At 36.8% G+C, this 26,394-nt stretch overlaps 5 protein-coding genes and 1 long non-coding RNA gene across 8 annotated transcripts; 3 read left to right on the top strand and 3 right to left on the bottom strand.

The window, feature by feature from the left end:
* Positions 1-9: 9 nt before the first annotated feature.
* LOC124434677 lies at positions 10-23,678 on the bottom strand. Its single transcript, XR_006944859.1, has 3 exons — positions 23,668-23,678; positions 20,954-20,964; positions 10-91 (listed from the first exon to the last, which is right to left on the bottom strand). It is a non-coding gene; the product is annotated as an uncharacterized LOC124434677 (long non-coding RNA).
* On the top strand, positions 97-2,289 carry LOC124434665 (proton myo-inositol cotransporter-like). Its single transcript, XM_046984548.1, has 4 exons — positions 97-629; positions 702-858; positions 974-1,297; positions 1,383-2,289. The coding sequence occupies exons 1-4, from the start codon at positions 215-217 to the stop codon at positions 2,242-2,244; spliced, it is 1,758 nt and encodes a 585-aa protein (XP_046840504.1). The 5' UTR covers positions 97-214; the 3' UTR covers positions 2,245-2,289.
* Positions 2,478-6,978, top strand: LOC124434672 (splicing factor 45-like). Of its 3 annotated transcripts, none has more exons than XM_046984557.1 (13): positions 2,478-2,568; positions 2,762-2,841; positions 2,980-3,024; positions 3,094-3,132; positions 3,202-3,365; positions 3,546-3,724; positions 4,042-4,108; positions 4,197-4,246; positions 4,567-4,656; positions 5,216-5,289; positions 5,597-5,695; positions 5,777-5,852; positions 6,334-6,978. In XM_046984557.1, exons 1-13 carry the CDS (start codon positions 2,508-2,510, stop codon positions 6,444-6,446), a joined length of 1,137 nt encoding a protein of 378 aa, XP_046840513.1. In that variant the 5' UTR covers positions 2,478-2,507; the 3' UTR covers positions 6,447-6,978. The 3 variants fall into 3 exon arrangements, with proteins under 3 accessions (XP_046840513.1, XP_046840512.1, XP_046840514.1); XM_046984556.1 differs by having other exon boundaries at positions 2,493-2,568; positions 3,091-3,132; XM_046984558.1 differs by lacking the exon at positions 6,334-6,978 and adding an exon at positions 6,036-6,271 and having other exon boundaries at positions 2,493-2,568; positions 3,091-3,132.
* On the bottom strand, positions 6,913-12,949 carry LOC124434662 (urocanate hydratase-like). Its single transcript, XM_046984545.1, has 21 exons — positions 12,722-12,949; positions 12,330-12,460; positions 12,153-12,246; positions 12,012-12,071; positions 11,686-11,814; positions 11,330-11,599; positions 11,227-11,264; positions 11,107-11,157; positions 10,964-11,026; positions 10,706-10,873; positions 10,539-10,636; positions 10,388-10,451; positions 10,261-10,293; positions 10,097-10,182; positions 9,711-9,880; positions 9,584-9,633; positions 9,462-9,511; positions 9,306-9,387; positions 9,057-9,156; positions 8,032-8,824; positions 6,913-7,078 (listed from the first exon to the last, which is right to left on the bottom strand). Exons 1-20 carry the CDS (start codon positions 12,848-12,850, stop codon positions 8,681-8,683), a joined length of 2,010 nt encoding a protein of 669 aa, XP_046840501.1. The 5' UTR covers positions 12,851-12,949; the 3' UTR covers positions 6,913-7,078; positions 8,032-8,680.
* On the top strand, positions 13,293-24,770 carry LOC124434663 (histidine ammonia-lyase-like). The gene is made up of 22 exons (XM_046984546.1): positions 13,293-13,722; positions 14,978-15,005; positions 15,262-15,316; positions 15,382-15,453; positions 15,655-15,727; positions 19,490-19,556; positions 19,633-19,749; positions 19,966-20,012; positions 20,106-20,245; positions 20,358-20,405; positions 20,470-20,521; positions 20,605-20,796; positions 20,916-20,974; positions 21,046-21,126; positions 21,249-21,314; positions 22,008-22,086; positions 22,169-22,219; positions 22,306-22,341; positions 22,480-22,614; positions 22,790-22,898; positions 23,252-23,321; positions 24,031-24,770. The coding sequence occupies exons 1-22, from the start codon at positions 13,488-13,490 to the stop codon at positions 24,088-24,090; spliced, it is 1,872 nt and encodes a 623-aa protein (XP_046840502.1). The 5' UTR covers positions 13,293-13,487; the 3' UTR covers positions 24,091-24,770.
* LOC124434674 (MORN repeat-containing protein 5-like) lies at positions 24,191-26,373 on the bottom strand. The gene is made up of 6 exons (XM_046984560.1): positions 26,253-26,373; positions 26,073-26,147; positions 25,541-25,619; positions 24,786-24,897; positions 24,488-24,619; positions 24,191-24,372 (listed from the first exon to the last, which is right to left on the bottom strand). Exons 1-6 carry the CDS (start codon positions 26,297-26,299, stop codon positions 24,281-24,283), a joined length of 537 nt encoding a protein of 178 aa, XP_046840516.1. The 5' UTR covers positions 26,300-26,373; the 3' UTR covers positions 24,191-24,280.
* Between the last annotated feature and the right edge of the window lie 21 nt (positions 26,374-26,394).

Genomic DNA, 26,394 nt, shown 5'->3' with positions numbered 1-26,394 from the left:
CTTGAGAATTTGTAGAATTAGGATCAGTTTGGATTATGAAATACCAAATCTATTTTCACGATTGTCGGAAAGTGTTCGTAGTGTCCCGTGACTTCCGATGATTTATTTATAATGCCACATGGAATAACACCATGTAATGTACAATTTTTGAGATTTTAGGGAAAATTACTGTCTTTGTTGATGTTTTAACACGTTTCATTTCAAAAAATCAAGTATGGATGACGACGAGGAAAGTTCAGTTACTATTCCTACGGTCGAAAAGCCAACTATTCCTTTGCTCAAAAGTTCGAAACGTGAAAACCGAGGTTGTTTTGTGTATATTTTGACATTTTTTGCTGCCGTCGGTGGCTTTCTGTTTGGTTATGATACGGGTGTCATTTCGGGTGCTTTGATAATCTTGAAAAAGCATTTTGATCTCACATTTTTTATGGAAGAGCTTGTAGTGAGCATAACCATTGGTTGCGCTATTTTCGGAGCTGTATTTAGCGGGCCGATAAGTCAATATCTTGGTCGAAAATTCGTTTTGATACTTTCTGCCATCGTTTTCACTGCTGGTGCTTTGGTTATGGGACTTTCTGGCAATGAAGAAACACTTCTTGTTGGTAGAGCTATTGTAGGACTAGGAATTGGTAGGTTTTTGTTCAAAATTTCAATTAGCTAGGAGTTTCTAATGTTTTGTTGTCTTTAAATGATTTTTCTAGGTGGTGCGTCAATGACCGTTCCTGTATATATTGCTGAAGCTGCTCCGGCAGATATGAGAGGAAAACTGGTCACACTTAATAACATTTTTATAACAGGAGGTCAATTTGTAGCCAGCGTTGTTGATGGGATTTTTGCGAGTCAGTCTGATGGATGGAGGTAGTGAGATTCATTCTTGATTACCAAGTGATAGCAAATGTTTATACTAGCAGATGACAGATGACTTTAGTGGATATCAAATCTTCCAAGTTCAAACTTTTTTTATTGATTTCAGGTTCATGCTTGGTCTCTCTGGTGTACCATCAGCCATTATGCTTTTTGGTCTTTTTTTCATGCCCGAGAGTCCAAGATGGCTTGCTAGTAAGGGACGCATTGATCAGGCCAGAAAAGTCTTGAAAAGGATTCGTAATTCCGATGATGTTGAAGAAGAAATTGAGGAAATATTGTCATCAAAACAAAGAGAGCATTTAGCCATAAATGATGAAACAAATTGTGGTATATTTTGGCATATCTGGAAAACACCATCAGTTAGGAAGGCGTTATTAGTTGGTTGCGGTTTGCAAGCATTTCAACAGCTATCAGGGATTAACACTGTCATGTAAGCTTTCATGATGTATTCTTGATTGCACAAATCAATTGAGTGTAGCATTATTTTTATATACTACTGTCTTCACTCATTTCAGGTATTACAGTTCAACAATCATCAAAATGGCTGGTACTAAAAGCGACGAGGAGGCTATATGGCTCGCGGTTCCTGTAGCTTTCACAAATTTTGCATTCTCTCTGATTGGATTGTTGGTAGTTGAAAAAATGGGAAGAAGAAAACTACTTTTGATTAGTCTCGCTGGTGTTATATTCAGCCTTTTTTTACTCAGCGTTACATTTTATTTGGACTTACGAGAATCTCCAGCCGTAACATTGAAACCACATATTGATTCTTCATGTGTTCATGATTACACTCATTGTTATTCCTGTGTTGAAGATATTCATTGTGGATTTTGTTATGAAAAAATTAATGGGTTATTTTCAAACAGTTCCTGTTTACCAGTAATGTCGAACTCCATGTTAGACCATGCCAAAGATGGATTGTGTAACAAAACTACTAACGATAGCTTTCATTGGAATTATGATCACTGTCCTTTTCCATTGTCTTGGTTGGCAGTACTTGGCCTGGTTTTATATCTTGCATGGTTTGCTCCAGGCATGGGGCCAATGCCATGGACAATAAACTCTGAAATTTACCCGCAATGGGCAAGAAGTTTTGGTAATGCAAGCTCGTCAGCTACAAACTGGATTTGTAATCTTCTTGTGTCCATAACATTTCTCCATCTAACTAAGCTATTGACTAAATGTGGTGCATTTGGTCTTTATACGGTCATAGCTTTTATTGGCTGGTTATTTGTTTTTGCTTTTGTACCAGAGACGAAGGGAAAAAGTCTCGAAGAAGTGAACAGGTTGTTTGAAAGTAATCAACCCAAATTCCACAATAAAGATGCGACTAATGACTCACTTAACAGTTTAAATAATGATATAGTTGAGTCATAATGCTTAGCTAAAATGTTCAATAATAAAAATTCTTATGGTATTTTATTTTTTGCTTTTAACTAGAGTTTTTAATGTTTTGAGTACATGGTTAAGTCCAAACTTATTTATGTGACCATGCCATTGAAATGAAGAAAATATATATATACAAATAATGAATATATAACATTGGAAATGAATATTTTTTATTGATACTGCTATGACTAGGAGCCCGCAATCTCTATCATTTATGAATACTTTATGTTAATACATGATGTGAAAGCAAGATGTCGCTCTACGATGATATAGATGGCGTTCCGTTGAAGGAGAACAATTCATCTTCAGCAGGTAACGTAAATTATCATTCGGCTTTTAGAAATCCATTTTATCTCTTGAGTAGAAACTGCTTCGAATATTACTCGGAAATTCGGCGTTTCCTGGACTTGTGACGATGAATTCACTGACTGGTGTAGAAATTTTGGAGCTGACTCAACTCAACTGATCAACTGATGTTAATCTTTTTGTCTTTCGTTATTTTTAGCGGGTTGGTCGAACAGCTTTAGTTTTATGCAACAGCAGTTGAAAAGGCAGAAGGTTGTGCAAGGAAGACCACAGTTCAACGTAAGTTGTAAACTTTTAATGAAGGGACTCACTACTGTTAAGTTGATGTATAGAGTCTTTAAGACTCAGTCTTATAGATTATTGACGTATGTAGTTGTTGATTAAATTAATTTCTTTATGATTTTTTGTTGCATTTAGAAATCAAATCGTTCAACAGGATTGGCTAAATCTGGCATTACAAAGGTAATCCTTTATGCAACCATGTGATTAAATATCCTTATTGGATTGTACATAATTGTTGTTTTGAAGCAGGAAAATTCAATATCAAATGATGAGAATAAGCAACCTGAGGTAGGCTTTCACAAATACAATACAAATTAGTTTTCCTTGAATGAAACATCTAGCTTTAATCTCTTATAGAGTACAACAGAGCCATTTGTTCAAACAGAGGCTTCAATGGCAGTGATTTTGGATGAATATGATCCTATGAAACCCAACGATTATGAAGAATGCAAACAAAAACAACGAGAGAAAGAAAAACAAGAAAGAGAACTTGAACGAAGTCAAAAAGATCACGATGACAGGTAGAAATGATCAAAAATGAAACAATTTTTAACACAAGAAGAAAAGAAATATTTTAGAGATGTGTTGTGATTTTTTTTGGGAATGTTATTTAGTGTATTCCTGAATTCTTTATGGTTGACTAAATGATGTAGCTTTTATTGAAATTTGTGAAGAGTTTACTGATAATTTTTTAAATTCAGGTATAGAGATAGAAGTCGTGACCGAGATCGTGATGATTATAGAAGTCGAGGCAGACGTCGAAGATATGGTGACGAAGATGAAGAACCAAGATCCCTTGCTGCATCTTCTTCAAGAAAAAGTGGAGCGGCCATTGCACCTCCAGCTGCATTGACAGCATCTACCAATCCTGATGATGACAGTAAGTGTTGCACTTGACAAAATATATTGCACTTAGCAGAATGTGTTGCACTTGGCAAAATGTGTTGCACTTAGCAGAATCTGTTGCACTTGACAAAATATATTGCACTTGGCAGAATGTGTTGCACTTGACAAAATATATGCACTTAGCAGGATCTGTTGCACTTGGCAAATTAAGCTGCCCTTGTCATGAGATTGAAAGTCAAAAAATTATCATGCCTTTTGAAATTTCATTCATTATTTATATCAAAATGTTTCGTGATACATGTTGTTTCATAGTGTTATTTTATAAGTATAATTTGTTGGGTTTATTTATAGATAAACCATTCTCTGGAATTCCAGGTTTATTTGGTAAGCCAGCAAAACCAGATGTCGGTTTTGACAGGTATTTTAACTACGGTTCAGTCAGTTTCAAACATAGTAATGCATAATGGTCAAATTTTTTTTCATTCAAAGTTGTATTCTTTGTGTAGTCCTGTTGCATCTAATATCATGGCAAAATATGGGTGGAAAGATGGACAAGGTTTGCGGAGGACATCTTGTTATTTTCTTCATGATGCTTCAATTGCAAACTTTCACGAAACCTCAAAATGCACAATGATTATACAATTTTGACTGTTGAATAGATGTTTAATTTTTTAATATTTAAACATTACAAAGAGCATTTGAACTTTTACATCTCGCATTTCAACATCACAATCAACTTTATAACCTTTTGCAAAAGAAATGCATAAATGCTTTGAAATGCAACAATTTCACCTCATTGCTCTTCACTCAGACTTACAAAAGCTTAAACGAAACATTGTCTTGAAAGTTGTTAAAAAACTTTGATTTCTTTTTTAGGACTAGGTAAACAAGAGCAAGGCATTAACCAGTGTTTACAAGTTGAGAAGACCAGCAAAAGAGGCGGGAAGATTATCAACCAGGAGAAAGGTTGGTTCCCATTCTTCTGTTCATATTGCATGTTGCACCTTAATTGATGCGATTTAAGTGACAGTATCCAGGTAGCCTGATTAAGAGGATGATATTTTGCTCCACAACACTGTGATCCTTGTTGGATCACTAAAATGATGGATTTCTTTCGGCAAGTTTTAGGCCGTCTTTGAAAACCTGATTTTGAATTTTGGTGGAAATTTTTATGAGAAAGTAAATTTACAAGCTTAAAGCTAAAGTTAAATATGACAGACATTGCGGAAAAAATTATAAGGGCTAGTTAGTTGTGCAATTTTTCATGTTTTACTACACAAAGTCCGTGCAATTTTAAAGAGCATTGGTTTTGCTTGCACATAATCTTTTGTGGAAACAGTTTACTATTTTCAACTTTGTAGCTCAAACTTTTCAATCTTTTGTTGGAAAGTGACCTAAAATAGTCTCTTGGATAATGAAATGGTTTGATTTTTTTTACTTAGCTTTGGTTTGTGGCTCCTTAAAGAATTTTTTCTCTTCTAAGTTGCACTTGAGGATTTCTATACATGTTCTTGTTTACTTGTAGAGTTACCCCAAGCACAAGAAAATGAGTCTATTATTGGTAAAATGAAGAATCCAAGCAAAGTTATTTTGCTTCGTGTGAGTCAGAATTTATAGAAGCACTCAAAGTTGAACGCTTTCATTTTAACATTTGAATAAAAATGAATAACAATGAACTTTTTATATACTCTACAGCCCAATTGGGTCTTTTACAATTTGACTTTGGAAGGTTTCTAAAAGTCACTCAAATAGCTATGAACTAGAATAGGCATCTAGTATATCTTATATATCTTAATATATCCTAATATATCCTAATATATCCTAATATATCCTAATACATCCTAATATATCCTAATACATCCTAATATATCCTAATATATCCTAATATATCTTAATGGTTGTGTAGAACATGGTTGGACCTGGTGAAGTGGATGATGAGTTGGAACCTGAGACAGCTGAAGAATGCAGCAAATATGGCGAGGTTCAAAAAGTTATCATTTACGAAGTACGTTGTTATCATCAATGTTTTTATCGTACGTATTGTTGGAAAGGTTATTTATTTTGAGTTTGATACTCTCGTTCCCAGATCCCCCAAGGTGTCGCGGAAGACGAGGCTGTAAGGATATTTGTCGAATTCAAAAAAATGGACTCCGCAATAAAAGGTATTCATGTTGTTTTTCTTTTTGTTATCGTATGTTTAAACAAAGTAAATTATAGCACCAATCTGCGTTTGAATTGAGAAATTGATGCTCTGGTAGGAAAGCATTAATATCTTTAATAACCACGAAAGTTAAAAAACTAACCCTTCCCTTCTATTACCTCAAAATTATTTGGTTATTCTTTAGAATCAACGGTAATCTCTGGGAATATTTTGTTGAAACTATTTGATTGTATCTTAGGACTTCTTGATCATACTTTCGAGTAATTTGATCTCACTTTAGAACTATTTCGTCTACATTTGGAACCATTTGATCATAACTTAGAACTATTTCGTCATCATTTAGAACAATTTCCTCTCCCCTTGGAACCACTTATCATCTTAGAACAATTTTGCTAATAACACGTGGAAATTACATATATCACATCGTTCATTAATCCTCTCGCGTTAATAATTATTCACCCTTCATTTTCTTGTCTCTACAGCGATCATTGACCTCAATGGTCGATTTTTTGGTGGTAGGACAGTCAAAGCAGGATTTTATAACTTGGATAAGTTTCGACGGTTGGATCTAACGGACGATTTAGAACTTCTGTAGCCGTATGTACATGAATGTATGATGTAATTTTATTGGGAAGGGAGAAGGTCGGGGGGGGGGAGGTAGAGCTTAAACGGCAGATATTGGTTGCAAAGTCGATAATGGACAATTTCGTCGTTCGCCATGATATTCCAGTTTAAACGAAGGTTTCATTTTCGACATAGTCACAACACATACGCGCGTGTTCTGATTTGCAATCATTCGTTGCTATTTGTTTTGAACTACATAACGCTGTGTGCGTTGTGGAACACAAAACAATAATCTAGCGCATGGCATGTGTGTTCCAGCAAGTGCCTTCAAAAGAAATCTTTCACTTGTCGATTAATAGCGATGGTGCCTCGTTTAGGCTCAAAATGAAAGGATACTGTTGTATTTGCGTTGTCATTTTTAGAGAATCAAAAATTCTGTTCATTTTGTAAGCCTAACATGATACTGCCATGCATTGTTTACCAAGAATTCAATCTCATACTATGCCAAACAATTAAATATAATTAGTAAACGCGCTAAATACAACTCTACAATGAACAGTTTACGATTATTCTATGTATTATTCAGTGTTCAGTCTTTTGCGTCCGTCCGAGCTCTTTTTTGCAAACATCTTTTCTCTTCATTGGCAATATCTGTCTTGCGGTCTAAAAAAATTCATTCGTTTACTGTACATGTCGTAGAAAGTCTGCTAATATAAAGTAAACGCCAAATGTTTGTTTACGCTGTACAAAAAAACGTCGTTGCTTGTTATAAATAAATATTATATATATTGTGGGGTAGGACTATATGATAAATTGTTAAAATTTACAATGATTTTTATTGTGACATTCCTCCATAACAGCCCGCGTGAAAAAATTTGAATCTACTACTTTATATTTGTGTCACGCAATTATGAGTTATGGTTGATTCAACTTTGTACTATATTATGTTAATATACACCTTAAATTAGAAATACTTGATGAGGTGCTTCTTGCATTTTTTCATTTGCCATATCAAAGCTCAAAATGTATGACAATTAGTCTATCATCCGAGACCGAGATTTCCACAAAATGGTCTCAGTCATGGGGACCAAATCCAATTAGACATAAAAATTAATTTGGTTTTTCGATTATATGAAAACGAGTGTTGGACATTTTAATTTTACAGTTTTTTCAACAATAAGTTGAGCAACTTGATCACATATCATAGCCGTCATTTTGGCATATTTTTCCATCACGTTGAACAGTAAAAGGCAAGATAATGTGTACAAATGTAATGAAACCATTTAAAATGTATCAACAGATAATCTTATAAATTTAACCTCAATTGCATGATTGAATTCACTCTCATGACTCTGATTGGTCTTCGTATCTTTGCGATGGATGGTAAACAATAACATTGCGTGTTTGCAGATGAAGTTACCCTAACGTACAACAAAGATCCTATACTTTGTAAGGTGTTAAGTTTTGCATATACCTTGGAGCCAGGAGTAACAGCAAAATTATAATGTAAATGTCACACAGGTGACGCGGGAGAATCGTCCATTATTAACGTAGAATCAAACAAGACAGAAATTATTTTCTTTTTTGAACCTTCTTTAAATTTTCTCCGCACTTACCTATTTCTCGTCACAGGACATGTATATCTGAGATATCTCTTTCCAGGCCTCAAACAACAATCTGTTCTCAGTTCGCAGTACTTTCCTATGGGCACACAGCGCCCACGTCTTGTCAAATAGAGAAGACGTTCGTATTTCATTCTTATCAGCTTCAGAAGGGGAGAGAAATATTTTACTTTAGTGTGTTGTGTGATGAGTTAAAAAATCCCTGTAAACATTGAAGAAAGCGTGACGACAAATGTAAAGGAGGAATTTCTTACCGCAAAGCTATTGCTACTGTGCAGCATCGCGAAGGAAACAACAGCAAAAAGAAATATGGCGAAACCTTTCATTTTTCGGCAGTGTCTTCGTACGTATGACAAACTTTTATGAAAAGAGTTAAGCTCAACTTTATTTTATATCCTTTTGAAACGTGCGATTACTGGTTTATATTTCAAAACTTCGTATCTTGTTCTCAAAACTTTGCGTCAATGGAAGAAAAAACATTGGTTAATGTTACAATGACACCTGGAAAGCTCTCGAGATCTTTATCGGATGTTTTGATGGGTTTTTTCAAGTGCAAAAATCTTTGGAGTTTTCAAGTTCTTATCTTTAAGGTTGTTTTGTCTATTCTTTATCAAGAGTAATCGCGCTTGTGTGCATAGCTTATTTAGTTGCTGTTCATTGCCCTTTTAATAACATCTTCATTTTCTACTGCAAATGGAACGGTGACCTTGAGCAGTTGGTCAGCGGCCATAGCTTTTTCTGTGGTGAGTTTGGCATTTTCATTTCCGCTCCAGCATCGTCTTGCGACCTATGTAAGAAACCGCCGCATGAGAATTAGTTAACTCAAAAATTGTAAGGTTTCAATCATAGCGCATTTATTTATGGCTCTGACTGTCGTTGAGGATCAATGTAGGTTTGGTTAGGTTCGGTAAAAATGAACAATTGTCCTTTTACGATAACATTTGCATTTCGTTATGTATGTCGTAGCGCTAATGATTAAGGCAGCATCGGCCATGAAAATGTTGACAATTAGCACTCACTCCATTAGAAACATCCCATGACAACATCATTTTAGCGCGATTTTCAGCTTCTTCTGAGCCATCTAGCACCAAACCAAAGCCTCCATTAATGACTTCCCCCCTGCAAACACATGTGATATAGTTGGTTTGATGTTATTTGAGATTAAATTGGGAAATGGTCTTAGGGGGGGGTGTTTGGGGCAACATGCAAGAAAATCTCTAGATTTTGTAGCAGCGTTTACAAGTTGCCACTTGATACCAGTCACTTACCAGCCCACTCCGCCACCGTTGTGTAAGCTTACCCAGGTTGCACCGCGAAATGAGTCACCAATCACATTTTGAACGGCCATGTCTAGACACGTAAATAAAAATATTTCAAGTCAAGTTTAAGCTAACATTAAAACAAGACAAAATATCAACGTTTACCGGCACAAATCTTCGAACCATCATAAATATTTGATGTTTCCCTATAAAGGCTGAAAAGATTTCATAAATACTGTAAATTTAGTTTGTCTTGAAAATGATCCAAATTCCTTTGTGGATTATACCTGTCCGTACCGCTGACGTCATGATGATCGCGACTTATCACGATGGCAGCCTGGGAATGAAGGTATAGGAATGACGTAGTTGATTTTCTTTAAAGAGAATCTTTAAATTGATCAGCAATGCACTCACTTTAATTCTTTTGTTCTTTATAGCTTTGTTGAGCGCAACAGCAATTGAAACTCGTCCTTTTCGATCAGCGTACAAGATACGTGCTTGGGAACCAACGACAAGTTTGTTGTCATGAGCATTTTTAATCCATTCAATATTGTCTACGTATTGCGGTTTCGCCTCTTCAGCAACTTAGACAGAAATTAGCGTTTACTCAAAAATATGCGCACAAACAACGCTTACTTTGAGTCGTAATAGCGCAGAATCAAGAGTAACTATGGGTGCATACATTTTTGAGTCCCATATACTCAGGATTTTTTGCAGTGCATGAGTCCAGCTGGCACTGGCATCTAATGTGCTTCGTACAGTAAGAAATTTTTTTTGTAAGAAATGCTTGGTATTCTTACCTTCTCCTTTTAGACTTTGCAAAACATCTGCAGCAATTTTGTCTGATTCTTGTAAGTCTTCCTCCAATCCAGAGGTGCAAACCCATCTGAGAAGCATAAACAAATTGTGAAAATTCAGTAAAACAACCTGAAGTTGTTCTCTCGACATTTTAACGTTCTCGTACCGGAATGGACCGAATCCAAGGGAAAATATGTCACTGAAATAAATACAATGTGAGATGAAGCTGGAGTTTATTTAGTATTACAAAACTTGACTTAATTCAATTGAATTTTATACGGTTTCTGTCTAACCCCATGATGTCTTGTACGTAAGAAGGATAACGAAATGTCCCGTCCTTTTTGACGACATCCGCGCCTTAATTGAAACACGTGAAGAAAACGTGATTTAGTTCACCTCATCAGACTCTCTTGGAAAAACGACAGCGGAGCTGTGATAGAATACCGGCTCTTCTGGCTTCCAATAAAAATGCATTCCCGTAGTCAAAGAAGAACATTCCCCGACCGGATAATGTATTGATCGCCAGCACGTGTCGTTTTAGGCTAAAGACAAGGAAATGATTACTTTTTATAAGACGAGGCAGATAGAGGTATGACAGGATGGGATGTCACCTTTGTTGAACTGCCTTCTTAAACTCGTCTGGCTTAGTATTCATTAATTTGTTTGCTTCATTCAAAGACATTCCTACTGGATAATATCCTCCATTATATGGATTATGTAACGATGATTGATCCGATCCTAGTTCTACCAACATTTCGTCTTCCTTGGCAAGTCGCTCCCTTATCATGAGAGAGGGAATGTTCAGAATATCAAATCAACGATCATATTTTATAATTGTTGAAAAATAAAAATGAAAAATTATCTCCAACCAAAGATCTACAACGTTTCCATGATAGCCAAGGCTTAAGGCTTTCTTGTCCTTCCGGGCTTTTCTGGAAGATAAGGAAAGAATGGGTCCGCCTTGAATACCGTTATCTAGGGACATTACATAATGTCAGGAGGAAATTCTCACTTTATTCTTTCAATACATTCTTCTAAATCATCTGTTACTTCCATCAACCATCTGCAGAGAAAAGGAAAACTTGTTTTAATCCTCCTTCTAATATTATTTTGTTGTAATCTTTTAACTAACCCTTGACGATATCTTTTATGCAAGGCATCTTTGTTTATCTAAAATAGAACGTTTCATAAGCGAATAAATTGAACCAACTTAACGACTTTATCCTCACGTGTACCTCCGCAATCACTCCAATGCAACCGCATATCGTTGCTGCTTTGGCCTGGGCCCTCATTCCTCCCAAACCGGAAGTAACAAAGACACGTCCAGCCAACTGGGAGGTATGGAGATGACGCCTGGCTGCGTTAAGTACAGTAAGCATTGTACCATGTACAATACCCTGTGGACCAATGTAACAATAACTACCAGCTGTCATTTGACCATACATTGTCACACCTAACGCAAACAGTTTGTCGTAGTTCTCTTTACTGGAATGGTTTGGGATCATCTGTGGATAAACAGGATATTTGAATACTGATGGGTCATGTGGTTATCACCTATCAACCAATTTTTATCCTTCTTCATTCAACTAACCATGCCGTTCGTGATAACGGCGCGAGGACTTGATGGGGAACTGGGGAAGAGTCCCAAAGGATGTCCGGAATACATGACCAGAGTCTGTTCATTGGTCATAATTGATAAGTAATGCATCACTATACGGAACTAAATAATAAGAAACTGTTTTATTAAGCATTAAATGAAGTAATGACGGGAGTCTTCACGTGAATAAAAATATATTTTTCATTTTATCTTGGTGGCCTTTCTTCAAATGTCTACGGTAATGAAGCGAATGATAAAATTTGTTTTATCTGGCCTACAGACCACCCATCTTAACGCTACGTCACATTTATTCATATTACCTGCGCCCAGTTGGAAAACACCTGACCATTACCTCCGTATGTGACCAACTCGTGAGGAAACTATATTGAAAATAACAAAATAACATGAAGTAACCATGATAAGGAAGGTTTGCACAGCACTGAAATATGACGACACTTAACCTGGGCGACTTTTGGATCGAGATTGTTCATGATCATCAGCATAATGGCCGCAGCATTTTGACATTTGCATGGATACTCGTTGATGTTGTAAGCTCTGTGAAAAGAAATGTTTGATTTTGCCTTCATGATGATGTAGGCGATAACTGATCTTTTTTAAAAATCTTTAATGGCACATACTTCATTTCTAAAAGTGGTCGAAAGCGATACATGTATATGTGCCCATAGTTATTCAGCTCGTCGACAAAATCTTCCGTTAGCTCTTTATGTGTTTGAGGAGGAAAGTAGCGTAGAGCATTCTTTACTGCTAGCTAGAAGAACAGAACAACATAAGCGAATATGATCTTGTTTAACGTCAGCTTTATACGATTTTCAAAGTTTGTTTAATCAAAATGAACTGTCAAGAATGCTCGCTAGCCTGTATTTATTATTCATTACATTGTATTCTTTTACACTAAGTTTGCAATCAATCCCAATCCTCTTTGACGAATATTTTTTACTTTATAACATGATTTCTGTGCTAACATTAAAAGTTTCTCCAAAATTTCTGACTACGTTACATAATTTCTCACAATTTTCTCTGCTTCTGTAAGATTCGTGTTGCGTTTCGGTGCATGTGGTATCGTCTCGTCTCGTGCTTGTCGTTGCGGTAGAGGATCAAGAGGCAGACCAGAGCAAATTTCAGTTAATGATGACATCATTGGAATAAACTATTGCTTTCCTAAATGGTTTAAGTAAATGTCTTAAATGTCGAAGGATGGAAATCAACTTGACTTAGTCATTTCTATGCAAAATTATTCAATTCGATGGCTCCTACCATCCAATACAGCATGCTTATTGGTCGATTTGTCGCCATGTTAGATCATACGTGTATACACGCGTCAAGATGCGAGGTTAAAAACCTCCAAACCTCCAAAGTCAACCTTAATAGCTCCTGTATTCGGATAAATTCATTTAAAGATAGTTTTCTTTCTCATTAGCAAGTAAAAATATGTTATACGCAAAGTTGCCCAGCGAAATTGCACGTGCAATCTGTGTCTTTGAAAAATGCTCATTAACGTGGATCATTGTCACTACTCAAACAATATAAATATTATTTCCTGTTTTGTCATAAAAATTATCTTGTTCTCGGTCAAAAACTAAAGAAATTGGAAGTATCAAATGAGATATAAATACAATTCTGTATGAGAAAAGAAGTAGAGAACAGTGTCCTGTCTTTCTTCTCTTTCCATGTATTATAGGCGTTGTGAAGGCGTGCTTCACAAGTGGATGTAATTATAATACTAAATCAAGAAACCTTTATTTTATACCGAAGATTTTCGTATTAGTGCTATCATCATGCGAGTTCATGTTAAGTTTGACGAGAAATGTGTCGTTGTTCCTTGTGAAGACGGCAAGCACAGCGTAAAATGGCTCTTGACTCAAGCCTTACTAAGATTTCAAACCTTGGGCGAAGTGATTTCAAGAAACGACAGTAACGCGTGTTTGCAACTGCCTAATGACGGTGGAACGCTCTGGTCTGATGATGTAATTCAAGATGTTTTGGAAAATGATGACTTCGTTGAGATGAGATGTGAGATTTTATATCTTTGTAATCTAACTCTGTTTGGCTTCGAATGGTTTTATTTAGTCTTGGTCGAGATTGAAAAAAATGGTGTTGTTCGTTTTACTTTTAAAGTTGAACCCTTTTATTACCCTGTGTTTTTCGTATTCGAGATGAAAAGTAGAAATACAAGCTCTTTCGATAAGAAGAATGGTGTTTGCGATGGTTTGGTTGAAAGTAGTACGGAATGAGGACCTGCGGACATAGATGCTAACACGTGGTGTTGAATTTTGGTTGCAAAATTTCAATGTTTTTAAAAGAGTTTTTTAATAAATTTGAATGTATAATTGAGGTGGTTATCATACAACATGATAGGGCAAATTGAAAATTTTGTTTCGAAGCACGTATCAATCAGTTTAGAGTAACATTGGTGTTATAGAAACGTGTTAGTCAGTTTTTTGTGTATAGTGTACTTTCATACGACTCTGACCATACATTTTCGCGTGGATTGATTGTGAGATAATTGTTCATTGAATTGAATATTGTGATAATTTCATTTGCCAACTTTTGTTTCAAGTCATCTTTTGTCGCAGCAAAGTTTGTTGCAGTAAACTTCGCTTTTCTAAACAATACGCACTTCACTGGAATGACGCAGTGGTCCGCCCACTGTCTGACTTTGATACAACCGACATGACCAGCATACAATATCTTTTTCTAGAGATAAGCATGCTTCACACGTAATTACCGTCTATTACAATTCCGTGTTCGAATATATTCGAAATTTGTCCTCGCGCTCTCACTTTCAACCTTACCGCGTACGATGTTATAGAAGCGGGTAATATTTTGCTATATTTACATACGAGTTTATCTTTGACAGTGTGTTTACCCATACTTAATGATTTTTATGAATGGCGTTCATGTTCACAAAACCATGTCTTTATTTGAATCAAAAGTAATAGCAAGGCCTTGTGTAACAAACCAATAATATAGCATTTGCAAAATTAATCTTTTTCGTTATGTGCAGCTCGTATCACAGAAAAAACGAATCACTACTTTTTCGGATTATGGAAGCTGTTTTGTCATTATACGACTTGTCTAAACTTTTCTTTTTATATTCGTATTTCACTTCTTTTTTTTGCTGTCTTATATCTTGCTCAACTGGCTTCATCGAATTCATCTTTTCTACTTTCCTATATTAAAGAGACGAATAAGTAACCTTCAATAACTGTATCTGTCAATAAAGTTTTCTGCTTTACTTACCGATGAAATCTTTTCTTACCTTTAGTTACGACGGCTGATGATGTATGCGATCCATATCCTTTATGTTTGATCGTTTGATGTTATATAAAAGCACTTTGTTCATTCTGCTAGGCTTTAATATGTTATATCAGAATTCCATTTTCCACCTCATATTGCCTAGCTCACTATTCTGATTTTGTAATGTATAAATTTGACCATAAATGCAGTGAAAAAAATGAAAACGGGACGTTCTTGTTCCGTTAGCTAGATCGTCGTTATGTCGCCTGTGTGAAAGTCTACATTCTTAAAGTTTACCTTGATTTATTTTAAAAACCAAGACAAAGGTCTTTCTTCAAAGAATCCATCTCTTCCATCACAACAAAAGGTATTTTTTTCATCTGAATTTTATTTGTTTCATTAAGTCCTCTTTAAGTCCAATTTGGTGTTTAGATGATTTTGGATGGCGAGAGTCTGACTATAGAAATACTTAAACATCTTGCAAGTGGAAACTGTAAAATAGAGGTATTTCTCATTTTAAATAAGCGAGAAGGTTTTAGGAGTTAAAGAAGTAAGGAAAGTGATCTCTATTTTTCTTTTTGCGTGTCTTTTGAACGTAGATAGATACGGTAAAATGGTAAAACGTTTGCATCAAAACCGAAGTTGTTTGTTAATCAAATATGAGTTTTCTTGTATATTATAACTATAAGACAATCGTGTTTGTAGATCTCTCCTGAAGCAATAGATCGCGTTAAAAAAGGCCGAGAACTTGTGGAGGACATAGTTCGTGAAAACAAAGGTACATGCATATGTTTCCAGCTCTTTTGCCATCAGCGACTTGGGTTAGGTAGTTACTTTATCTGAGCCTTCATGAAGTGTATCAATATCTTGTTATAAAGGAACACACGTAATATCTTCCTACGTAATCTTAAGCTTAGGTAGTGTAAGTATAGCTAAGGTTGTCTAAAGAGAACTAAGTATGTCTAACGTTGTCTAAGTATGGCTAAGTATGGTTAAGGTGTCCTAAGTATGGTTAAGATGTCCTACGTATGGCTAAGTATGGTTAAGGTGTCCTACGTATGGTTAAGTATGGTTAAGGTGTCCTACGTATGGCTAAGTATGGCTAAGGTGTCCTACCTATGGTTAAGTATGGTTAAGGTGTCCTACGTATGGCTAAGTATGGTTAAGGTGTCCTACCTATGGTTAAGTATGGTTAAGGTGTCCCACGATGGCTAAGTATGGCTAAGGTGTCCCACGATGGCTAAGTATGGTTAAGGTGTCCCACGTATTGTTAAGTATGGTTAAGGTGTCCCACGATGGTTAAGTATGGTTAAGGTGTCCCACGTATGGCTAAGTATGGTTAAGGTTTCCTACGTATGGCTAAGTATGGTTAAGGTGTCCCACGATGGTTAAGTATGGTTAAGGTGTCCCAATGGCTAAGCTATGGCTAAGGTGTCCCACCTATGGTTAAGTATGGTTAAGGTGTACTACGTATGGCTAAGTATGGTTAAGGTGTCCTACCTATGGTTAAGTATGGCTAAGGTGTCCCACGATGGCTAAGTATGGTTAAGGTGTCCCACGTATGGCTAAGTATGGTTAAGGTTTCCTACGATGGCTAAGTATGGTTAAGGTGTCCCACGATGGTTAAGTATGGTTAAGGTGTCCCACGTGGCTAAGTATGGTTAAGGTGTCCTACGTATGGCTAAGTATGGCTAAGGTGTCCGACGTATGGCTAAGTATGGTTAAGGTGTCCCACGATGGCTAAGTATGGTTAAGGTGTCCCACGATGGGCTAAGTATGGTTAAGGTGTCCCACGTATGGTTAAGTATGGCTAAGGTGTCCTACGTATGGTTAAGTATGGTTAAGGTGTCCAAAGTATGGCTAAGTATGGTTAAGGTGTCCCACGATGGTTAAGTATGGTTAAGGTGTCCCACGATGGCTAAGTATGGTTAAGGTGTCCCACGATGGTTAAGTATGGTTAAGGTGTCCCACGTATGGCTAAGTATGGTTAAGGTGTCCCACGATGGTTAAGTATGGTTAAGGTGTCCTAAGTATGGCTAAGTATGGTTAAGGTGTCCCACGATGGTTAAGTATGGTTAAGGTGTCCTAAGTATGGCTAAGTATGGCTAAGGTGTCCTACGTATGGTTAAGTATGGTTAAGGTGTCCCACGTATGGCTAAGTATGGTTAAGGTGTCCCACGATGGTTAAGTATGGTTAAGGTGTCCCACGATGGTTAAGTATGGTTAAGGTGTCCCACGTATGGCTAAGTATGGTTAAGGTGTCCCACGTATGGTTAAGTATGGTTAAGGTGTCCTACGTATGGCTAAGTATGGTTAAGGTGTCCCACGATGGTTAAGTATGGTTAAGGTGTCCCACGTATGGTTAAGTATGGTTAAGGTGTCCCACGATGGCTAAGTATGGTTAAGGTGTCCTACGTATGGTTAAGTATGTTTCACGGTGTCCCACGTATGGCTAAGTATGGTTAAGGTGTCCCACGTATGGTTAAGTATGGTTAAGGTGTCCCACGATGGTTAAGTATGTTTACGTGTCCCACGTATGGCTAAGTATGGTTAAGGTGTCCCACGTATGGCTAAGTATGGTTAAGGTGTCCCACGTATGGCTAAGTATGGTTAAGGTGTCCCACGATGGTTAAGTATGTTTCACGGTGTCCCACGATGGCTAAGTATGGTTAAAGTGTCCCACGATGGCTAAGTATGGTTAAGGTGTCCCACGTATGGTTAAGTATGGTTAAGGTGTCCTAAGTATGGCTAAGTATGGTTAAGGTGTCCCACGTATGGCTAAGGTGTCCTCACGATGGTTAAGTATGGTTAAGGTGTCCTACGTATGGCTAAGGTGTCCTACGTATGGTTAAGTATGGTTAAAGTGTCCTACGTATGGTTAAGTATGGTTAAGGTGTCCTATGGTTAAGTATGGTTAAAGTGTCCCACGTATGGTTAAGTATGGTTAAGGTGTCCCACGTATGGCTAAGTATGGTTAAGTATGGTTAAAGTGTCCCACGTATGGTTAAGTATGGTTAAGGTGTCCCACGATGGCTAAGTATGGTTAAGTATGGTTAAAGTGTCCCACGTATGGTTAAGTATGGTTAAGGTGTCCCACGATGGCTAAGTATGGTTAAGTATGGTTAAAGTGTCCCACATATGGTTAAGTATGGTTAAGGTGTCCCACGTATGGCTAAGTATGGTTAAGTATGGTTAAAGTGTCCTACGTATGGTTAAGTATGGTTAAGGTGTCCTACGTATGGCTAAGTATGGTTAAGTATGGTTAAAGTGTCCCACGATGGTTAAGTATGGTTAAGGTGTCCTACGTATGGCTAAGTATGGTTAAGTATGGTTAAAGTGTCCTACGTATGGTTAAGTATGGTTAAGGTGTCCTACGTATGGCTAAGTATGGTTAAGGTGTCCTACGTATGGCTAAGTATGGTTAAGTATGGTTAAAGTGTCCTACGTATGGTTAAGTATGGTTAAGGTGTCCTACGTATGGCTAAGTATGGTTAAGTATGGTTAAAGTGTCCTACGTATGGTTAAGTATGGTTAAGGTGTCCTACGTATGGCTAAGTATGGTTAAGGTGTCCTACGTATGGTTAAGTATGGTTAAGGTGTCCTACGTATGGCTAAGTATGGTTAAGGTGTCCTACGTATGGCTAAGTATGGTTAAGGTGTCCTACGTATGGCTAAGTATGGTTAAGGTGTCCTACGTATGGCTAAGTATGTTTAAGGTGTCCTACGTATGGTTAAGTATGGTTAAGGTGTCCTATGTATGGCTAAGTATGGTTAAGGTGTCCTACGTATGGCTAAGTATGGTTAAGGTGTCCTACGTATGGCTAAGTATGGTTAAGGTGTCCTACGTATGGCTAAGTATGGTTAAGGTGTCCTACGTATGGCTAAGTATGGTTAAGGTGTCCTACGTATGGTTAAGTATGGTTAAGGTGTCCTACGTATGGCTAAGTATGGTTAAGGTGTCCTACGTATGGCTAAGTATGGTTAAGGTGTCCTGCGTATGGTTAAGTATGGTTAAGGTGTCCTACGTATGGTTAAGTATGGTTAAGGTGTCCTACGTATGGCTAAGTATGGTTAAGGTGTCCTACGTATGGCTAAGTATGGTTAAGGTGTCCTGCGTATGGCTAAGTATGGTTAAAGTGTCCTACGTATGGCTAAGTATGGTTAAGGTGTCCTACGTATGGCTAAGTATGGTTAAGATGTCCTACCTATGGCTAAGTATGGTTAAGGTGTCCTACGTATGGTTAAGTATGGTTAAGGTGTCCTACGTATGGTTAAGTATGGTTAAGGTGTCCTACGTATGGTTAAGTATGGTTAAGGTGTCCTACGTATGGTTAAGTATGGTTAAGGTGTCCTACGTATGGTTAAGTATGGATAAGATGTCCTACGTATGGTTAAATATGGTAAAGATTGCGTAGGAAGATATTACGTGTGTTCCTTTATGACAACATATTGATACACTTCAGGAAGGCTCAGATAAAGTAACTACCGTGACTTGTTCAAATAACCGCTGGCTTGCTTACCTTCATTCTCTACTTTGCAGTGGCGTATGGTATCAATACTGGTTTTGGAAAGTTCGCCCAGAAAGTTATATCGGGAGAAAAGCTAGAGTAAGATGTGAATTTTATAAATATAAAAAAACGGATGTTTTGTAAATTGAACTGTTCTTGCTGTCTTAACATGCAGACAACTTCAAGAGAATTTGATTAAATCGCATGCAGCTGGTACAGGAAACCCACTTACAATTGAACAAACAAGAATGATGATGGCACTACGTATTAATGTGCTTGCTAAAGGATACAGGTTTGTACTTGAGGATATTTTGTTATGGATTTGTGTTGATGGCCGTCTCTTTCTTTGCTTTTTTTCCGTCCATTGTCTTTCTTTCTTTATTTTCTTGTTGTTATTTTTACACAAGCTTCTCTTTGCGTTGTTTAAAGTAGACGAACACTTTATATTTTACCTCAATAAGTTGCGTTTAATCATCTGTTAAATAACTCTCTTGCAATTCTCCTTTAGTGGAATATCTTGGGAGAATTTGCAGTTGATCGTGGAGGCTTTTAACGGTATTATAGAGAAAACCAAATCAACTACTGTGAATGAAAGAATTTATAAAGTGAAATTTTCTTTGCAGCCAATCTATTTCTCAATATATATAGCATCTTGTTTACCTTGGATTCCGGAGCAGGGAACTGTAGGAGCAAGTGGGGATCTTGCACCACTTGCTCACCTCGCGCTTGGCCTTATGGGAGAAGGGAAAATGTGGAGTCGTAAAAGTGGTTGGAGCGACGCTAAACTGGTTTGTTTATGTTTACAACAGATTTTTTTATTGTTTTAGCGTTTAGTTCGGGTTCTCTGTGAAAATAATGTCCACGGACCTTTCTTTTTTACAAAAGAATTTTCGTTTATAGGTATTGCTGGCACATGGCTTAAAACAGATCGTGTTAGGTCCAAAGGAGGTGATGTCAAGCAGATAACTATGCTTTATAAGGAGGTTTTCATATTTTTTTTTTTGTCTTTAAGGGTCTTGCAATGATCAATGGAACCCAATTAATAACTGCTGTTGGATCTGAAGGTCGAACATTTTTTCAAGCATTGTTTTGATGTTCATCGAGACGACCTAAATTTGTGTTTTCGTCTGTTATTGACTGTATATAGCATTATCTCGGGCAATCGCAATTTCACGGCAGACAGACGTCGTTGCTGCATTAACATTGGAAAGTCTTAAAGGAACACCACGGGCTTTTGAAAGTCGTATTCATAAGCTAAGACCACACAAGGGGCAAGGAATTGTAGCAAAAAGAATAAAGTCTCTACTACATACCGAACGTTATCCTTCTGAAATTTATGGTAGAAAACCAACTTGTACTTTTCTTGAAATAATGCTTTCGTCTATGATACAAATTTTATATGAATTTCTGGCACTTTTACGTTGCACTAATAAACACGAAGACGAATTTCGTTTATAGAAAGCCATCGTTTTTGTGATCGCGTGCAAGATGCATACACCATGCGTTGCTGTCCACAGGTAAAAGAAAGAGAAATGACGACGATGTTAAGTTGAACTTTTTTTGTACTGACTTTCAGTCATCTTTCAAGGTTCATGGAATTGCGTTGGATACAATCGAATTTGCAAAAGATATTCTCACCACCGAGATGAACAGCGCAACAGATAATCCTGTATCTTTTATTTGATTGAATTTAATCTAAACTGAAGTATTTCGACGTTTACTAAACGTTAGTAGTTCTGTGAGATGATAAGTGAAATGTTTCTGTGCTTATGTCTTTACGAATGAAATCAGATGATCTTTGCCGAGTCACGTGATGTTATTTCTGGTGGAAATTTTCATGGAGAATATCCGGCAAAGGTATTTTATTCATCATGTACTCTATGTCATCTTTAGTGATCTTTTTAATCATCATGTAGTCCATGTCATCCTTTGTGATCTCTTAATCATCATGTACTCCATCTCATCTTTAGTGATCTTTTTAATCATCCTGTACTCCATGTCATCCTTAGTGATCTTTTTAATCATCCTGTACTCCATGTCATCCTTAGTGATCTTTTTAATCATCACGTACTCCATGTCATCCTTAGTGATCTTTTTAATCATCACGTACTCCATGTCATCCTTAGTGATCTTTTAATCATCACGTACTCCATGTCATCCTTAGTGATCTTTTAAATCATCATGTACTCCATGTCATCCTTAGTGATCTTTTGATCATCACGTACTCCATGTCATCCTTAGTGATCTTTTTAATCATCATGTACTCCATGTCATCCTTAGTGATCTTTTTAAACATCACGTACTCCATGTCATCCTTAGTGATCTTTTTAATCATCATGTACTCCATGTCATCCTTAGTGATCTATTTAAACATCACGTACTCCATCTCATCCTTTGTGATCTTGATCATCATGCACTAAATATCATTTTCTGAGATATTTTTTTCCGGTAAATTATATTCGTTTTAATCCTTCTCAAGACTTAAATCATACCCTTCATATGATCCTCTGCTCCTTCTCATCATCTCCGTCTACGTCATATCTGTTTCAGGCGTTAGATTATCTAGCAATTGGAGTCCATGAGTTATCAAGTATCAGTGAACGTCGTATTGAACGGCTTATGAATCCAGGTGGAGATTATTTATTTATGAATAATGATTTGTATATGTACAATGATTGATTAAATTTAATCAACGATTCTCTACATTTTAGCTTACAGTGGCTTACCAGCCTTCCTTGTTGAAAACGGTGGCCTAAATTCTGGTAGAGCTTTGCTTATTATGAGTTTCGTACTATTATGTCCGCAAGATTTAGTTCTTTCAAAAGCCTGTCGATAATTTTATTTTTAGGTTTCATGGTGGCGCATTACACAGCGGCGGCTCTAGGTATTAAGTAGTTACTTTGATTTTTAATGCATTATTAGAAAAGCTTTCTTTTCCAAATGTAGTTAAGGAAGGTTTTGCTTCAAAACTCCGTTTTGTACTGTTCATAACTCAACTTCGAAAGCTTAATTCTCTCTTCAGTATCCGAAAATAAAGTGTTATGTCACCCATCTTCCGTCGATTCTTTATCTACGTCAGCGGGTACTGAAGATCACGTGTCCATGGGTGGTTTCTCAGCGAGAAAAGCGTTGAAGGTCGTGGAAAATGTTGAACGAGGTGTAATATTTACGAAATCTTTCATTGTTTTTCGCTCTCGAGATGAAAGTTAGTCAGTGAACATTGATTGTTTATACTGCAAGGATTTGCATTTCGTCATTTCTCGAGTTGCAATTTGGGTTATTTTTGCAAACAAGTATTTTTATTATATGACAAAATATTTTCTTTGTTTTAGTTATTGCTATCGAGTTGTTAGCTGCTTGTCAGGCGATCGAGTTTTTGCGTCCTCTGAAGACGACCGAACCACTGGAAGGTGTTTATGAATTAGTTCGAAAATACGTCAAGTAAGTTTTCATACACAGACACGTGATCCGTTCAAGTCGAAATATGATTGTTACTTTAAAGGGGCTACTCGAAAAACTTGCAATTTAGAAAAGGTTGCTTCATTGATGGTGCAAGATTTCTTGGTGTTTACAAAAAGGCCTATTTCAAACGTGGCATTTTACGTGAGCCGAATGCAGTTAATGAGGAATTTTATCTCATTATCTTTTGCTTTAGGTGCATTCAGCGCATGTAAAATGCGACTTTTGAAACGGACCTAAGATGGTAAATACCCTGCGTTACGTAACATCAAGAACATAATCATTGTCGTAGTTTTATCACCTAGGGGTTTATTTACCATGTATTTAATTACTAGAACCTGGGACAAAGACAGAATAATGGCCCCTGACATTGAAAAAGTTACAAATCTTCTGCGATCGGAAAAGGTGGGATGTTTATGAAACATGACATTGACGTTATTTACTGTTCACTGAAATTGACAACTACCATAATCACCAACATCACAACCACTACTATCATAAAAAATCAACACTACTCCACCATCACCACCACTCTCATCACATATTACCACTACTCAACCATCACCACCACTACTATCATCACATATTACCACTACTCCACCATCATTACCACTACTATCATCACATATTACCACTACTCAACCATCACCACCACTACTATCATCACATATTACCACTACTCCACCATCATTACCACTACTATCATCACATATTACCATTACTCAACCATCACCACCACTACTATCATCACATACCACTACTATCATCACACCACTACTATCACACCATATCCACTACTATCATCACATATTACCACTACTCAACCATCACCACCACTACTATCATCACATATTACCACTACTCAACCACCACCACCACTACTATCATCACATATTACCACTACTTCACCATCACCACCACCTCTAACACCACTGCTAATACCACCATTACCGTAATTGTAAAATCAACGATAAAGCACCAAACCTAGACAGTCAACATTCATTATGCTGTAATGAAAATCTCGTATTAAAACCATTTCCTTAAGATCGTTGTTTCTAGATAAATAGCAAGTTTATTAAAATATTGTGTCATTACGATTTCAATATTTGTGCAGGTCTGGGAAGTGGTCTCACCTTACATTGACGACAATTGCATCGCCATTCAATCGACGTAATCTTAAAAAAGCGTAATGTATAGATGAAAACATTTTATATCTTAAAGAGCACTTCAATCAATGACGATTATTGGTGTTGTGAAACATTCATTATGTAACATTTTTATCTCACAGAAGACGATAAGTTTACTTTTATTTGTTTCTTATATGTTATTTACATGATATGCTAACGCTTTGAGAAAATTCCCGATTATTTTGCAGCAAAATCTCTTAATTTTCCTCCAACATTTTCATCCCATCCTTTACGACATGTTTTCATGATCCACGCATGCTCGTCATCGTCTAGAGTGAAAAGAAGGAAGAAAGTCTTGAAAGTACTGGAAACATCAAAATCAGGTACAGGCAGCGGTGATAACCGACGACGATGGATATTTGTCATTGGGTCAAATTTAATTACCCGCATTTCGTAAGAATTGCCCTTCATAATCTACAACAATACGCGTCACTGGGTTGTAAAAACCGTCACCACAGTCATAGCAGCCTTCGAGAATGTCACGTGGTGGCACGCGATTGGTGAGCTGGGAACGACCTAAAACAAAATCCAATTAAGCATTGTTGAATCTTGAATTTGTCTTAATTTATTGAATCGTTCAGTACAAATACGATCTTCGGCCATGACTCAAGGATTAAGGTTAAGAATACCAAGTAGCTTATTCAATAAAGACAAATCAACGTTTAAAGTGGTACATCCTCACCTGCAGGTCTCAATCCGTTGCAAATTTCGGTATAAAATCGTCTGTCATAACCATCACAGTATTCCCATTCCTGATGTTTATACTCCAGACCATCATGAAACGTAAATTGACCCTTTAATAAACGATGAAAACGATTGACAACAACTAAGGACGGACATAAAGCTTTTGATGTAGAGAAAATATGTTTGTAAATGTAGATCGTCCAGGTTGGAATAGTCCTGAGAAGGACTGTTTTTTGTTGTTGTTGACTGACGTTTCGACAACCTTAGCGGTAGTCATCTTCAGAGTCGAACGAGGAGTAAACGTCAGGTTAGCCGTATTTGTTATCTGGTTCTTACGTCATTGTATTGTGTGTACAGGAAATGTGTATTGTCATTGTGGATTAGTGTGAAGTGAAATATTTTATTTCTACAATACACAATTGACACCCACACATTACAACTAAATACGTGACACCTAAATCACACATCACAACTAAAAATAAAATATTTCACTTCACACTAATCCACAATGACAATACACATTTCCTGTACACACAATACAATGACGTAAGAACCAGATAACAAATACGGCTAACCTGACGTTTACTCCTCATTTGACTCTGAAGATGACTACCGTTAAGGTTGTCGAAACGTCAGTCGACAACAGCAAAAACAGTCTTTTCAGGACTATACCAACCTGCACGATCTACATTTACAAACATGTAACGATGCTCCCGGGTTCAAACCATTTACTTTATAGAGAAAATGTATTACCTCTAGTGCAATACCATTTTCCCATTTTCCTTCGTACTTGCTGCCATTATCAAAGAACAATGTACCTGAGCCATGAAACCTTGTAAATAAAAAACAATTCGATTTAATTGTGATCTAACGCATACTCTTTGCGTAAGCATTGGGATATTTACTGATGATTTGAATCTTGTCCAACAATTGCTTAATCATAACGTTCAGTCGGACTAGGGCACAGGAAGCCAAAGGATTGTCGAAGACATTTACCAATTGACTTTAGCAAGTCTCCATCTCCCCCAGAAGAACTTATACAGCTAATACGCTTAATTTTATTGATAAGGGGGGGTCCAAATGAGATATTAGGGAAAAGTGACCTTGCCTTCCCAAGCTACCTTTCCCAAAAATCGTGGGAGAGGATTTACTCGTATTTAAATACAGAGGATTCGTGCTTAAATCATGATTGCAGCAAGAAACTAAATTTGAACTTAATTAAGTCTATATTGCAGTCCAACACAATGTAGACACACAGAACAAAGACGGTTTAGTGTGGACCTACATCCCATCCTTCATTTGTCCCACATATTTAGAGCTCAAAGCTTCGGGAAGCTTGTATGCGCCATTCCCTTCCATTCTAAATAAAAGTTTCAAAATAAAGTTTCACAACAAGTTATTACTAAAGCTAATAAATTACGATTTTAATTATTATTTCAAATTGTTATTTTAAAGGAATTATCACCTTCCATTATGAAATTCTCCGTCGTACGAACTACCAGTATACTCCATTTATAAACAAAAATTCCACAAAAATACTCTTCAAACGAAAAAACACTTCAATTACTTCGCCATATTGCTTGTTAGAAGTTGTCATGACAACATTG

The sequence above is a fragment of the Xenia sp. Carnegie-2017 genome, unplaced genomic scaffold (genome assembly GCF_021976095.1).
Source record: "Xenia sp. Carnegie-2017 unplaced genomic scaffold, XeniaSp_v1 HiC_scaffold_14, whole genome shotgun sequence".
Lineage (NCBI taxonomy): Eukaryota > Metazoa > Cnidaria > Anthozoa > Malacalcyonacea > Xeniidae > Xenia > Xenia sp. Carnegie-2017.
Note: the sequence above shows the minus strand (reverse complement) of the source record. Positions and strands in the feature narration are given on the sequence as shown.

Bases quoted from the DNA above. Each gene is read 5' to 3' on its own strand.
- LOC124434662 (XM_046984545.1), bottom strand. From the start codon at position 12,850: ATGATGTCATCATTAACTGAAATTTGCTCTGGTCTGCCTCTTGATCCT. The intron at 11,600-11,685 runs GTTAGTTGAATG...GTTTATCCACAG, and splicing joins CCGTTATCACGAACGGCATG to ATGATCCCAAACCATTCCAG. The intron at 9,634-9,710 runs GTGAGTGCATTG...CTTCATTCCCAG, and splicing joins TAAAGAACAAAAGAATTAAA to GCTGCCATCGTGATAAGTCG.
- LOC124434665 (XM_046984548.1), top strand. From the start codon at position 215: ATGGATGACGACGAGGAAAGTTCAGTTACTATTCCTACGGTCGAAAAG. The intron at 859-973 runs GTAGTGAGATTC...TATTGATTTCAG, and splicing joins AGTCAGTCTGATGGATGGAG to GTTCATGCTTGGTCTCTCTG. The intron at 1,298-1,382 runs GTAAGCTTTCAT...CACTCATTTCAG, and splicing joins TCAGGGATTAACACTGTCAT to GTATTACAGTTCAACAATCA.
- LOC124434672 (XM_046984556.1), top strand. From the start codon at position 2,508: ATGTCGCTCTACGATGATATAGATGGCGTTCCGTTGAAGGAGAACAAT. The intron at 2,569-2,761 runs GTAACGTAAATT...CGTTATTTTTAG, and splicing joins GAACAATTCATCTTCAGCAG to CGGGTTGGTCGAACAGCTTT. The intron at 3,133-3,201 runs GTAGGCTTTCAC...AATCTCTTATAG, and splicing joins ATGAGAATAAGCAACCTGAG to AGTACAACAGAGCCATTTGT.
- LOC124434674 (XM_046984560.1), bottom strand. From the start codon at position 26,299: ATGGAGTATACTGGTAGTTCGTACGACGGAGAATTTCATAATGGAAG. The intron at 26,148-26,252 runs GTGATAATTCCT...ACTTTTATTTAG, and splicing joins GGAGAATTTCATAATGGAAG to AATGGAAGGGAATGGCGCAT. The intron at 24,898-25,540 runs GTAATACATTTT...CGTTTATTAAAG, and splicing joins AAAATGGTATTGCACTAGAG to GGTCAATTTACGTTTCATGA.
- LOC124434663 (XM_046984546.1), top strand. From the start codon at position 13,488: ATGCGAGTTCATGTTAAGTTTGACGAGAAATGTGTCGTTGTTCCTTGT. The intron at 20,013-20,105 runs GTATTATAGAGA...CAATATATATAG, and splicing joins GATCGTGGAGGCTTTTAACG to CATCTTGTTTACCTTGGATT. The intron at 21,127-21,248 runs GTATCTTTTATT...GAATGAAATCAG, and splicing joins ACAGCGCAACAGATAATCCT to ATGATCTTTGCCGAGTCACG.